General features: G+C 48.7%; 1 protein-coding gene across 4 annotated transcripts in view; it reads left to right on the top strand.

Annotated features, from left to right (window-relative positions):
• Positions 1-14,092, top strand: part of DNAH5 (dynein axonemal heavy chain 5) — a 463,741-nt gene that overhangs the window by 309,613 nt on the left and 140,036 nt on the right. For all 4 annotated transcript variants that reach the window (XM_075586253.1, XM_075586252.1, XM_075586255.1 and 1 more), the window contains 3 exons: positions 157-313; positions 4,050-4,262; positions 5,687-5,911. In XM_075586253.1, the coding sequence (XP_075442368.1) occupies positions 157-313; positions 4,050-4,262; positions 5,687-5,911 (595 nt within the window). The remainder of the gene's footprint in view (positions 1-156; positions 314-4,049; positions 4,263-5,686; positions 5,912-14,092) is intronic.

The raw sequence follows: 14,092 nt of genomic DNA, 5'->3' as shown, positions 1-14,092 counted from the left end.
GCATGCATTGTTTTTTATTCACATAATAACTGTATATAAGTTTATACCTTTTAGATTGTGCAAACAGTGATTCTGTAAAATCAGATTCTGAGCAAAATGTCTCCTGTCTTTTAGTTGTCGTTTTGTACTGTAGCTTATCTCTTTTTTCTATTGCAGGTATTTGGAGAAAAAACGTTTGCTCTTCCCTCGTTTCTTCTTTGTCTCAGATCCAGCTCTTTTGGAGATTTTAGGTCAGGCATCTGATTCCCACACGATCCAGGCTCATCTCCTTAATGTCTTTGACAACATAAAAACAGTAAAGTTTCATGAGAAGGTATGTAATTTCTATTATATAATATTGTATGTTTTTATTTTATCGACTACTTTTGGGCATTTAAACTCTTTTTCTTGAAGGTTTCTTCCAAACTTCTAGCAACTTCGCTTTAAATCAACACAATGTTAAAATGTTAGTAATAAATTGTGAAATGTAAAAAAGGCAAAATTTTGCCCCTTTCTTTTGTTAATTTTAAACCCCTGCAAATTCCCCACCCCCAAAAAAATTGCAAACTCACTCCTGATCAGTTTGCCTATCTCTAATTTTTGCTAAACTCTATATTTACTGAAAATTGCTGAGCCATAAAACACCTTACAGTTTAGTACTGTACCACTTGGTAAGTATAGTCCATAGTTTCCTTGGAAAACAAAAGTCAATGTACTTGAACTAATAATCAGGAAGGTGTATTTTCTTGGTTGTACTTCAGGAATTGGATCCGACTGTGATGTGTCTGTTTCTCACTATCTGGTACCTGCGTCTCTCTGTTAGAAATGTACTTAGAATTCTCCCTATAAGGGTTCTGTCCCTATCTATAACAAAATAAATAAGGGGGACCTGATACTTCTGTTACTTTATGGTCATCATCCCTATCTACACTCACCAAGGCTCCTTTCCTCTTGTCCTCAAGGATCTTAACCTTCCAGAACATTCCTCCTATCCTAAATACTCCCTTGTGACATCGGTATCCCTATGGTAACAAAGGATAGGGCCCAGAATATACTATCCTGCTAGTAACCCCTTACTGCCACCTAGTAATCCCACAGAAGGGGGTTTACACTCTACCCTAACTAAACCCAATGTTGTCCCCAACATTACATAAGCACATGTCAACATTACTAGATAACACATATATACATTTGGATATACACAGTCTGTAATAGCATGCAACAGATTCTCATGCTGTACAAACATATTCAGAGTCTTGCAACTTAACCTTATCCAGGTAATTGCGTCATACACAAACTGAATGTACAGCAGTTGCTTACTTCCCTTACACTACCGCACCCCATATTTCAAAGGGGCATATAGAAGGGCAACAGGAGCGAGGCACTGTAGCTCTCCTGTCCCGGGTGCAATGGGTCAGAACATACGTAAATACGGTGGATATGAACATTGGTATAGGGACACCTGACCCAGACAGGATCAGACACTCACTATTATACAGGTGGATAATAACACCCAATCTACCAATAATGGGCCAGATCGGGCTTCCTAACCATACCCCCCTTACCATCAGGTACCTCCACATAGTGAACCCATTTAGCCCCCTTCTCATATGGGCCTTAACCTTACATTGTAACCTGTGACCCTGAACATATCATATCTACTATATCCATAGTATCCCCTGGGAAAATAGGGGCATTTATATCCCCATGTCTCCTTGACCATATCCCGGATCATACGTTCAGCCCAACTCATCAGCATTAATATATAGCCTATCGTGGCACCGGGTAGAGCCCAGACTAAAGGCTCCTCTTTAGGGAGCTCAGCCATAGCCATGTCCAATTGCACCAATCGTCACTGAAAAATAAACGGTCATCTAGTTATTCAGTGGGCCATATATAGGCCTCATTCTCCTCCTCAGAGTTCATCTTATCCTGTTGGCCAGACCTGCTGACCATGCTGGTCAGACCAACTTCTGGACACCATCCAGCAGAAATTCTGAATTTCAGACCCACTATTTGGAGGTCGCTCCAGAATGTGGGGTGCCAGGGCAAGTATTGCAACCTGGCAAATAAGCAGCCATAGGGCATCCCCTGCAGGAGGGGGAGAAGAAACTCCACTTCTCAATTTGCTGGAGGCCACACAAGCTCTGACGGAAATGGAGCAATCCACACCGGGTGGAACTTCAGACTTGGCTAGATGAGGAACCTCAGATGGATTCTCAATCACCTCCAGGATGTTGTTGACCACCGGCTGTCCCGCTGAAAGTGTCTCCAGATGCAAATCAGCCATTGTAGGGATAGGAACGGCATCGCTTCTCACTTCAGGGGTGGAACTCATAGGTTCTCGCTGTCCTTCCGCCAATCCTGGACTACTGGTGTAGGGAGGAGGCACTTCTAACTGCAAAGGGAGTTCAGGGATGGAGCCGCATGCATCGCTTCTGTCCCCAGAATACATAATCTACTCCAGCACCAAAGCAATCCAGTCTGGCATACACAGAGTGTGAGTGAGTGATATTTTCTCTCCCTGATCCACGTGCTTCTTGCTCTCTATAATACTCAGTCCCTCCCCTAGCAAACCAGCAGAAGTAGGGTTTGGCCCACCCATGCTGTCCTGTATTTCCAGACTGTCGCTGGTGAGTCTGAGGGGAGTTGGCCGTACACTTCATGCCACTCAGCAACGGGCTCTGCACAAAGTTGCTTCCATGTACTCTTACATCCTTGTTGGAAAACTCAGTCTTTCTTGACATGGCGGGAAACTCGGTCCCTCTTAACTTGGCAGTAAACTCAGTCCCTATTTTCTTGTAGCAAGGAGTTTGGCTCACTACAATTTTGCTGTCACTGGGACTCTCAGCCATAGATGCACTACATCTTGACTCACAGTCATTGATATATCATCCTGTGCACACTCATCTTGATCATGCAGCAAGGCTGGCATCTGTGGTCGTGGATCTCTGCCATTTTGAAAGTGCATCCCCCTATCTGGGATTGATGCAATTATAGCTTTCGTATATCGGGCAAGCTTTGCACGTATATAGTCCACAATCTTTTTTTCTTTTTTTTTTTCTTAGACTCATTCACGTCTTCCTCGTCGGGAAGCGTACAACGTTGTCAAAGTCCACACAAAAAAATAAACTCTTCGCACGGGCACGGCACGGCACAGGACACTTCACACACATATGACAACTTTGTACCGGTTCTATATTCTCATGGTTACTCGTGAACACGGTGCTTCCCTGGGAGCCCACTCTTAACACTTACATAGTGGTGTATTTACTTGGTTGTACATCAAGTATTGGACCAGGCTCCCCTTTGGAATAACATACATTGTACCCCATCTTTTATGGGCCCTTACTGGGATCCTTGCTGGTTCTGAGAGAGTACCGTTTATATTCCACCCCAATTCGGGAACTGCTACTTCCCTATTGATTGAGGAGAATACTCATAGATCTGCCTGTAGAACAGATCTGCTCATCCGGGGGTCCTCTGCGTGTATCCCACTGTGGCATGTCTATTTCTCCCTATGTGGTACCTGCATGTCTCCGTTGCCCATTTACTTAAGGACAGTGCCCGAACAGCGAGGATCCCATCTATAACAAAAAAAATAAGGGGGACCTGATCTCTTCTATTACTTTACGGACCGTATCCCTATGTAACATCCACAAGGCTCCTGTCTTGTCCTCCAGGAACCTAACCTTCCAGAACCTGCTTCCTATGCAAAATACACCCTTGTGACATCAATATCCCTATGAAAAAAGAGGGTAGGGCCCAGCTTATATTATCCTGCTAGTAACCCCTTGCTGCCACCTAGTAACCACATAGAAGGGGGTTTACACATGCATTGTACAATATTCCTGATCAGTGAACCTAACAAAATCTGAAAACTGTGTTATATGCTTATTGCTTGTCAACACTTTTATTTAATAAATCCATGCCATACATGGGATGGGAATATGTATTTTTTTGTGAATATGACTCTTAATCCATATTGAGGAAATTGCTTTTGTGCTGTAAAAATATTGTAATACTATGATATATATTTATACATTTACTGTTTTGTATTTTAATAATAGGTATATGATCGAATCTTGTCAATATCTTCGCGAGAGGGCGAGACTGTTGAATTAGAAAAACATGTCATGGCAGAGGGTAATGTGGAAGTTTGGCTCAATGCGCTCTTAAAAGAATCCCAGTCATCCCTGCATCTTGTGATTCGACAGGCAGCAATTGGCATTCAAGAAAGTGGACTTCAACTGATTGAATTTCTCTCCTCTTTCCCTGCTCAGGTACTGTTTGCTTTGCAGTCTCTCTTTGTCTTAGAATAGTTCTCGGTGGATTATGGTACTCAGAGGAAATAAGAGACACGCGCAAATTAATGAAGACAATATAGTTTTAAATTCAAGAGTCCTCTTGTTTTTAAATGACAACTGGTAAATACTGAGACTTGTGCAAAGATAACGCCTGGCTTGGAACATTCAAACTTGAAGATAACGAATGGCTATCACACATACTGTAGTAACCAGAAATAAAAGCGTCACAATGTTCTTCAATTGAGTGGAAACAAAAGAAAACAGCGCACAACGCCAAATAGTGAAGCAAATTCAACAATATATTATAGAATTAAAAAGGGGGTAATATATCTGCGTACATGAAAAAAGTTGGTAAAAGGCATGTAGTGTGTATCACACTGTTTACCACTCGGCAGCTGTTAACTGTAGAATCGGGTGCTTGCTTCCCTCTGCTGATGCAGCTCAGTTGATTCTGGGGCAGGACGTCAGTCTTTCACTCCCAAGGGGATTTCCCTTCATGCAGCCAGGTTCAGCAGCTGGTACTGGGGCTCGGTGAAATCGCTCCTGCTTCCTGGCCGATATGAAGCTGCTCCTGTACCTCGGCAGGTGTATCCTCTGCACAGAGGTTAAAACGCAGCTTGCTGGGGTGCCCTCAGCGTGCCACGATGCCGCTCCGTCGCGGGACGCTGTGTAATGACGTCACAGTCTACACAGCAGTGGTGGATTCAATAGGGAAGTTTGAACAGTCTTACAAAGTCTCTCACAAGTGTCCAAAACAGCACACAGGATGAAATAAAAACAGGACAGGCCAATACATAGACAAAGGCCAATGTAAGCAGATATAAGGCAATAGAATGTATAGAACATACAGCAGTATGTATAGAATTTTCATTTCATTTTCATTAAAATACTGTGTTTGTTGGGTTATACTTTTTGGACCAGAAATTGTATTGGCCTGAAAAATAAGTTTTGTATTGTAAGATACTCTAATATCAAAGTCTGGAAAATATAACCAATTTGTTAAAAAAAACTAAGCTATTTTGAGCAGTATTATCACACAAAGCAATCCACTTTTTTGTTTAAATCTAACGTGGTTGGCCATACTTTTTTATTTAAAAAAAAAAATTACAGCACATTTAAAAAAAACAAAAAAACATTTTCTATTTAATATATAAAGTGAAACAAGCAGTTGATGATCATAAGCCGGTGAATTTCCCATGCTAAGTTTTATAGGAACACGATGCCCGAGGGCAACCAAGAGACAGCACTCGAAAGTAAATCCAACAAAGATATATTGTAGAAAGGCACATACATATAACCGACGTTTCGGTCCACACAGGAAGACCTTCTTCACAAGATCACTAATATACATCATAGAAAAGATTTTGTTGCAAGTAACACTATTTTTTTTTCTTGTGAAGGTTGGCCTGCTGGGAATTCAAATGATTTGGACAAGGGATTCTGAAGAAGCGCTCACTAATGCAAAGTATGATAAAAAGATCATGCAAAAGACAAACCAGTCTTTCTTAGAGCTTCTGAACACGCTCATTGATATGACAACCAAGGATCTGAGCTCAGTGGAGCGCATTAAATATGAGACATTGATCACCATTCATGTACACCAAAGGGATATATTTGATGACCTGGTAAATGTTTTAAACTTTAATATACTTAAATGAATAATACATGGGTTCCCTTTGTGCTGCTTTTGAGAAAATGAGGAATTGAAACAGAAAGCATATACATAAAGTAATATACAGTATGAATAATATGGAGTAATAAACATTTGTTGTTTGTTTCATTGCAGGAATTCTTTTGCATTTGTTAAAGAATCCTAAGAAAAAATAAATAACACATTTTGGAATGCCTAAATTGATTTTATATGTAACCCATGTCCCCCCCCCCCCCCGGTCGCAGACTGGACCCCTAGGGTGTAGTGAGGGCTGGCTACGTGTCTTTTGGTGGTGCGTACCTGTGAGGAACAGGAGGGCCTGAGTCTCCCGCGATGGTATAGGGGATAACAGGGACAGGCTTCTGGGGTATATGCCTTCATCTTTAGCAGCAACGGTGCAGCACCTCCATCTCTGGTAAGCCCTTAGGATGTAGGGTGAAATCCTTCCAGAGAGCCCTTTGCTTCAGGGCGAGAGATTTCAGTCTCACACACACAAGTCTTTTGTAAAAGCAGCAATGTCTCTTTATTCTTCCGCCAGCAATAGCAGCATACACAGCAGCACTTTGGTACAGTCTACAGGGCCTTGTCCTCCTCTCCTTCTCCTCCAGGCTGTACCCCTGCAGGATGGGCTGTATGGAGCTCCAATACTCCCGACACCCACCCCAAGGAGTATACCCTCTGGGTAAGGCTAGCTTCCCCCCCTCACCCCCTGAGCAGGGTGAGGGGCATTGGTCCACCGCACTATAATGCTATCAGCTCTAATCAGGCTGGGCCTTAGCTTCTCCTCCTAGCACAGGTATCACTCTAAACCTGATTATCCAGTCAGGCACTCCAACACCAACTCCTTCCCTCTGGCAGGAGCAGTCAACTAAATTTAGTCAGCCCCACCCCTCATGATGTCAGCAGGCCCCTCCCCTGTGTCTCATGCCTTCCACACAGAGTCAGGGGGCCTACCTCCACCAATCAAGGCAGGGCTTGAAGCGGGGGAAACCCATGATAACTACTGGCGGCCTGCCCTTAGCAGGACTTACACCAGTAGGAGAAAGATATATAGCCCAACATCTTACCAGGGCTACACTCTCCCTCAGGTGGAATCCAATGGTTCCCACTTGGACCTAACTTTATCAGCACCATCCTGCAGGTGACAACCTAGGAAATAAACACATTGCATGTCAGGGTTATTCATCAGACCATCCACCAGATGGCGTAAAACAATAGCACACGGTTACTCCCAACGGGGAGAACCAACTAATAATAGTGTCTTGGGTCAGGCTTCCGTACTTCCCGCCCATTATGATCTGTTACGGTTATATAGTATGGCTGTACCGACCCAGACTCTGGTCGATACACCACACTGTGCATGTAAATACATCTCCCCACACTCCAGGCCCGGACTACATCACTTATCTTGTCTTCATTGTGGTAGCCTGCCTTCCCGAACCTCGTTCGCAAGTATTTCATCACTGCCTCCCTGAGCCAGCTATCTCTGTGCTCCTCTATTTCGTTCATTATTGGCTCAGGCACGTAAGGGAAATCATAGCCGTGCGATTGCCTATACCTAGCCACTATGGCCCTGTCTGCTCAGCTCAATTTTGTAAGTTTCCGGTTACCTGCCCTGCTTGGCAGTACCCAAAACTCAGGTTCCGCTGGGGCAATATCATCGTACAATATGGCAGCCCCTTTAGGAAGGATGTTCTTCTGCTCTATCTCCTGGTATCTGTGCTCTAACTCATCCGCCACCTCCTGGGGAGAAAAGGCACCTACCGCCCACCAATTGTCAACTATGATGTTTCTAATCAGCAGGAACCTCGTATGGTCCATACCCTTGTGGTAGCCTGTGAACAGGGGTGCCCACCACTTGTGATGGTGCTCATACTCTGATACTGCCCTGGAAGTACCTGTCTCTGACTCTGTTTGTGAAGACACACCGGACGTGACCGCCTCAGTAGAGTGCGAGCCTCTGCGTCTACCTCTTGTTGTATTGGTGTAGATGGTGGGGTTCATTTTATGGACCACTTTGCTTCCAGGCCCTGCCTCCACAGTATTATTGGACCCTCGGGCCCTCCCTCTAGACACAGGAGAAAATGATATAGGGTTAGACACACGAATTACATTGTCATATGGCACTTCCCCATCTGATCCCTCGTCACTCAATTCCCAATCCCTCCAATCTTTGGAATATTTGGGGTTCTTGCTTAATTTATCCCCGCTAGGTCCCGGTGTCATGACTTGTGACGGGGCAGGGGCAGTGGCCGGGGCAATGGCGCTAGGGGTTGGGACTGGGGCATCGGCAATGTCCGTATCAATGTCCAGCAAGCGGGTAATGGCGCGACCGATAGGCACCTTCCTGCTTGCCCTCTCCGGCGTGCTTCGTACTCCTCGGTGAACGCCGTGGCAGTCAAGTGTGGCAAGTGCAGCTGCCATGGCTGCTCCTCTGGCCGCAATGATGGCCGCCGGGCCTCCGTGCCAGCCGGAACCGGAAGTGACGTCAGCGCTGGCGCCCGCGGAATCTCCATCCGCTCCGTGGTCTCGAACCAGAAGTGCGTTGAGGACCGGAAGGGGCGGTGGTGGATCATCTGGTCCGCGGATGGGCAGGTAGGCTGCAAGCCTCTCTCTCTCTTCCTCTGCAGGTTCCGTCTTCGCCTGGTGGGAGTAAGGAGGTGGGGGTGTCTCCTTACTGCTCCGCTGCCGGCTGGTGATCTCTGATTCCTCAGGAGCCGTCTCGGATCCCGGCTCCGCCGCAATGGGAGTCACCACGGCCGTGGGACTTCTACGGGCCTCAGGCCGCACCAGCGCTCGCCGTCAGTGGGTGTCTGGACTTGTCTGCTCCCTTTCTCCGGTAAGTGGACTGCCATCTTTCTTACAGCTGGGGTGGTTCACCGGTAGGCGCATCGCCACCGACGAAACACCATCTTCTTCCTCCGAAGATGACTTGCTCGGATCCTCTGCTAGGGAGTCACCTGGGTCTTTTGCGGCACCGCCAGTGGGTAGTGGTACAAAACGGGCCCGCTCCGGTACCTCCACTGCAGTCGCGCTCTTCTCTGCCGGAACATCTCTCGGCTCTGTAGTTTGCTGGGCCTTGGTTCCCACCTCAGCGCTGATGTAGGGAACTACGGCTGCTTCGTCCGCCACCTCCGTTAGGGTTCCCGGAGAGCCACCCCGAGGGGTCTTGATCATAGGCCATGGCTCGGTAGGCCACAGGTAGAACTTGCCACATTGAGGGCATCATGCCTTCGTGCTTGGGGCCGGTCCGGGTGTCTTGCAGTGTATGCACAGGCACCGGAGGTACTCTCAGCCATCGAGCTCCACTACCAGGAAGCCTCCGGGGAATTGGAAGGTGGTCATACTTAGTTCTGACATATTGCACGCAGGGGTTGAACAGTTCAATGGTTCAGCTCCTTGCTCTTCGACAGTCAGGCAGAAGTGAAGTTCCTCGCTCTTACTTCCTGTCCCTCCCTTCTCTGGGGAGGACGCTTCTGATTGGTTCTGGCAGTGCCCCCTCCCTCTGGTGGATACAAGAGGAGGGGCACTCTCTCTCAGCGTGACGTGGCCTTGTCTGTCGGTCAATCACAGCACATCTGGGTGGGCTTTCGGCTTTCGCGCCGCTCCGCTCCTTTTGCAGGGGATCTGGGTTTGGCGCCAAACCCCTGCACATCACCCGCCACATTTCTCTCACAGTCTCTTTGCACGCTTCACGTGCGTGATCCAGGATTGGCGGGAGTTGCCATTTTGGGATGGCTACTAGCTGCTGGGCCGTGGATGGCGCTGCTGTCGCCATTTTTAACTCTTTCTTGCTCCACGGAGCACATCTAGTGACGGCCGCCATCTTTGATGAGCCCTCCAAATGTATGATCTCACTATTCTCAGTGTCTAGTGCATAACTCGTTCCTAGACACTGACTGCTCTCACACTGTTCACTGAATGCTCTCTCCATGCTCTCTGAATTGCTTTACCCACTGATATGATGTGGCATACCCCAGGCTAGGCAGAACTCTTTCTCTGTGCACCGCACTCGCTGACGGTTCCTGCAAGTACTCTGTGGTGTGTTTTATGTGGGTGCTGGCTAGTGTACCGGGCATCTCCCTAAGTACGGGCGTCTCCTACTTTTGGCCACTCATAGTGCGGGCCCTGGGCCATGGTCCCTGGACAAGTTACCAGGCTAACCCCCCCAGTTGCCTCACACTATCTGCCTCAAGGGACTAGGACAGCTATAGCTCCACACCCATCTTACAACACCCTCTTAGGGCACCCAGGGCGTTCTGTGTGAGAGTCTACGCTCCCCTGACTACCCCTGGTATGCATATATGCCCTACTCTCTCCAGCACTTGCATGGAAGGTTCACTTTACTCTTCCAGCTCTGCTTCGCTGAAAGCCTGTCCTGTTCTGGATCTCAGCAGCTCACCTCCAAATGTAACCCATGTTCTCCCCCCCCCCCCCATGGTCGCAGACTGGACCCCTAGGGTGTAGTGAGGGCTGGCTACGTGTCTTTTGGTAGTGCGTACCTGTGAGGAACAGGAGGGCCTGAGTCTCCCGCGATGGTATAGGGGATAACAGGGACAGGCTTCTGGGGTATATGCCTTCATCTTTAGCAGCAACAGTGCAGCGCCTCCATCTCTGGTAAGCTCTTAGGATGTAGGGTGAAATCCTTCCAGAGAGCCCTTTGCTTCAGGGCTAGAGATTTCAGTCTCACACACACAAGTCTTTTGTAAAAGCAGCAATGTCTCTTTATTCTTCAGCCAGCAATAGCAGCATACACAGCAGCACTTTGGTACAGTCTACAGGGCCTTGTCCTCCTCTCCTTCTCCTCCAGGCTGTACCCCTGCAGGATGGGCTGTATGGAGCTCCAATACTCCTGACACCCACCCCAAGGAGTATACCCTCTGGGTAAGGCTAGCTTCCCCCCCTCACCCCCTGAGCAGGGTGAGGGGCATTGGTCCACCGCACTATAATGCTATCAGCTCTAATCAGGCTGGGCCTTAGCTTCTCCTCCTAGCACAGGTATCACTCTAAACCTGATTATCCAGTCAGGCACTCCAACACCAACTCCTTCCCTCTGGCAGGAGCAGTCAACTAAATTTAGTCAGCCCCACCCCTCATGATGTCAGCAGGCCCCTCCCCTGTGTCTCATGCCTTCCACACAGAGTCAGGGGGCCTACCTCCACCAATCAAGGCAGGGCTTGAAGCGGGGGAAACCCATGATAACTACTGGCGGACTGCCCTTAGCAGGACTTACACCAGTAGGAGAAAGATATATAGCCCAACATCTTACCAGGGCTACATATAATTACTAGAAATTATTAAATTAAATGTCAGCAACATAGTTTTCAACTTTTGCTAGTCAGGCAATTCATTTTTAGCAGTTGCCTACCACAGACAATTATTGACCTGTAAATTAGTTAAATTGATTAATAAACACATTTTGGTTTTTTTGTGAACCTAATATAGCAGTAATGTAACAGAATTTTGCATCCACACATATAAAGTAGGCACTGAGGATCACCACTTCTTTGCTACCATTTTTATACTGTATGATCAGTGTTTTCATATAACATTATGGTTTCCAGTAAACTGATTATAAATTAGGGAATAAGCAATTGTGATTGATGTTTAAGGTAACTTTTTAAAAATACTATAAGCAATGCAATTAAAAAGAGAATGTCAATTGAACTAATCAATTTAAGCTGTTAACTATAAATGGGAATACACAAAAGAAAAAGGACTCAGCTGGTAGCACTCTATAACTCTAAAGTAAATAGTAATAGTAATGATAAGTGATAAGGATTAAAAATAATTTTAATGGCATATCTCTTAAAATAAAGGGGTGTACATAAATGAGAATAAAAATGACCGTATATCCCAGTCAGAAAGAAGCCTGCTATAATCAGGGTGTGATGAGATATGTGCTAGATAACTATATAGTTAAAAAGCTTGACACACAGACCTGTATCACCAAATACAATGTATATGGGGTAATATATTAGCACTAAGTAATCCCTCCTTATTGTAATGTTGGAGGGCTATTATCAAAGTTGAAGAGATATATTCCCTCCTCCTTAATGCAGCTGAATTATTTAAATCAGTGGTTCCCAATCTGTGCGCCGCGGCGCCCTGGTGCGCCGCGGCTTGCCTAGAGGGGCGCCGCGAGTATCCTCCCCACCATCCCTCCGAGTATCCCTCCCCACCATCCCTCCTTCATGCCGGCCGGGCCGCAGGGGATTGGCTGCAGGCAGAGAGGAAGCCGGGGGCGGGACTTCCGCTTTGTGCAGAGCACATGGTAACTGTGTGTGTTTCTGCCTTCCTGCTCCTGTGTCTGCTGCGTGGTGTCCCGTCCCCTTCTGCCCCGGGTGATAGGAGAAGGTAGCGGGGGTGCTGGGGGGAGTGGGTTAGTTGTACATTTGCCTGTCCTGGACGGATATCCTGCCTTTCCTCCTCCCCCCCTCCTTCCCCCAGTCACTCACATCTGTCGCTGCCTCTGCTCTCCAATGTGTGTGTGTGTATCTGTGTGTGTGTATCTGTGTGTGTGTATCTGTGTGTGTGTGTTTGTGCAGGGTTTGTGTGTTTGTGTATCTGTGTGCAGGGAGCTGCCTGCACGGATCTCCTGCCTTTCCTCCCCCCCTCTCCCTGTGTCACCCTCCCTCTCCCTGTGTCACCCTCCCTCTCCCTGTGTCACCCTCTCCCTCTCTCCCTGTGTCACCCTCTCCCTCTCACCCTCTGCATGTGTCACCCTCTCCCTCTCCCTGTGTCACCCTCTCCCTGTGTCACCCTCTCCCTGTGTCACCCTCTCCCTCTCCCTGTGTCACCCTCTCTCCCTCTCCCTGTGTCACCCTCTCCCTCTCCCTGTGTCACCCTCTCCCTCTCCCTGTGTCACCCTCTCTCTCCCTTTCCCTGTGTCACCCTCTCTCTCCCTCTCCCTGTGTCACCCTCTCCCTCTCCCTGTGTCACCCTCTCCCTCTCCCTGTGTCACCCTCTCCCTGTCCCTGTGTCACCCTCTCCCTCTCCCTGTGTCACCCTCTCCCTCTCCCTGTGTCACCCTCCCCCTCTCCCTGTCACCCTCCCCCTCTCCCTGTCACCCTCCCTCTCCCTGTGTCACCGTCCCTCTACCTGTGTCACCCACCCTCTCCCTCTCCCTGTGCCACCCTCTCCCTGTGTCACCCTCCCTCTCCCTGTGTCACCCTCCCCTCCCTGTGTCACCCTCCCTCTCCCTTTGTCACCCACCCTCTCCCTCTCCCTCTGTCACCCTCTCCCTGTCACCCTCTCCCTGTGTCACCCTCCCTCTCCCTGTGTCACCCTCCCTCTCCCTGTGTCACCCTCTCCCTGTGTCACCCTCCCTCTCCCTGTGTCACCCTCTCCCTGTGTCAGACTCTCCCTGTGTCACCCTCTCCCTCTCTCCCTGTGTCACCCTCTCCCTGTGTCACCCTCTCCCTCTCCCTGTGTCACCCTCTTCCTGTGTCACCCTCTTCCTGTGTCACCCTCTCCCTGTGTCACCCTCTCCCTCTCCCTGTGTCACCCTCTCCCTCTCCCTGTGTCATCCTCTCCCTCTCTCCCTCTCCCTGTGTCACCCTCTCCCTCTCTCCCTCTCCCTGTGTCACCCTCTCCCTGTGTCACCCTCTCTCTTCCTCTCCCTGTGTCACCCTCTTTCTCCCTCTCCCTGTGTCACCCTCTCCCTCTCCCTGTGTCACCCTCCCTCTCCCTGTGTCACCCTCCTCTCCCTGTGTCACCCTCTCCCTCTCCCTGTGTCACCCTCTCCCTCTCCCTGTGTCACCCTCTCCCTGTCACCCTCTCCCTCTCTCTCCCTCTCCCTGTGTCACTCTCTCCCTCTCCATGTGTCACCCTCTCCCTCTCCATGTGTCACCCTCTCCCTGTTGTCACCCTCTCCCTCTCCCTGTGTCACCCTCCCCCTCTCCCTGTCACCCTCCCTCTCCCTGTTTCACTCTCCCTGTGTCACCCTCCCTCTCCCTGTGTCACCCACCGTCTCCCTGTGTCACCCTCTACCTGTGTCACCCTCTCCGTGTCACCCTCCCTCTCCCTGTGTCACCCTCCCTCTCCCTGTGTCACCCTCCCTCTCCCTGTGTCACCCTCCCTCTCCCTGTGTCACCCTCCCTCTCCCTGTGTCACCCTCTCACCCTCTCCCTGTGTCACCCTCTCACCCTCTCCC

Source organism: Ascaphus truei, chromosome 2 (genome assembly GCF_040206685.1).
Source record: "Ascaphus truei isolate aAscTru1 chromosome 2, aAscTru1.hap1, whole genome shotgun sequence".
Lineage (NCBI taxonomy): Eukaryota > Metazoa > Chordata > Amphibia > Anura > Ascaphidae > Ascaphus > Ascaphus truei.
Note: the sequence above shows the minus strand (reverse complement) of the source record. Positions and strands in the feature narration are given on the sequence as shown.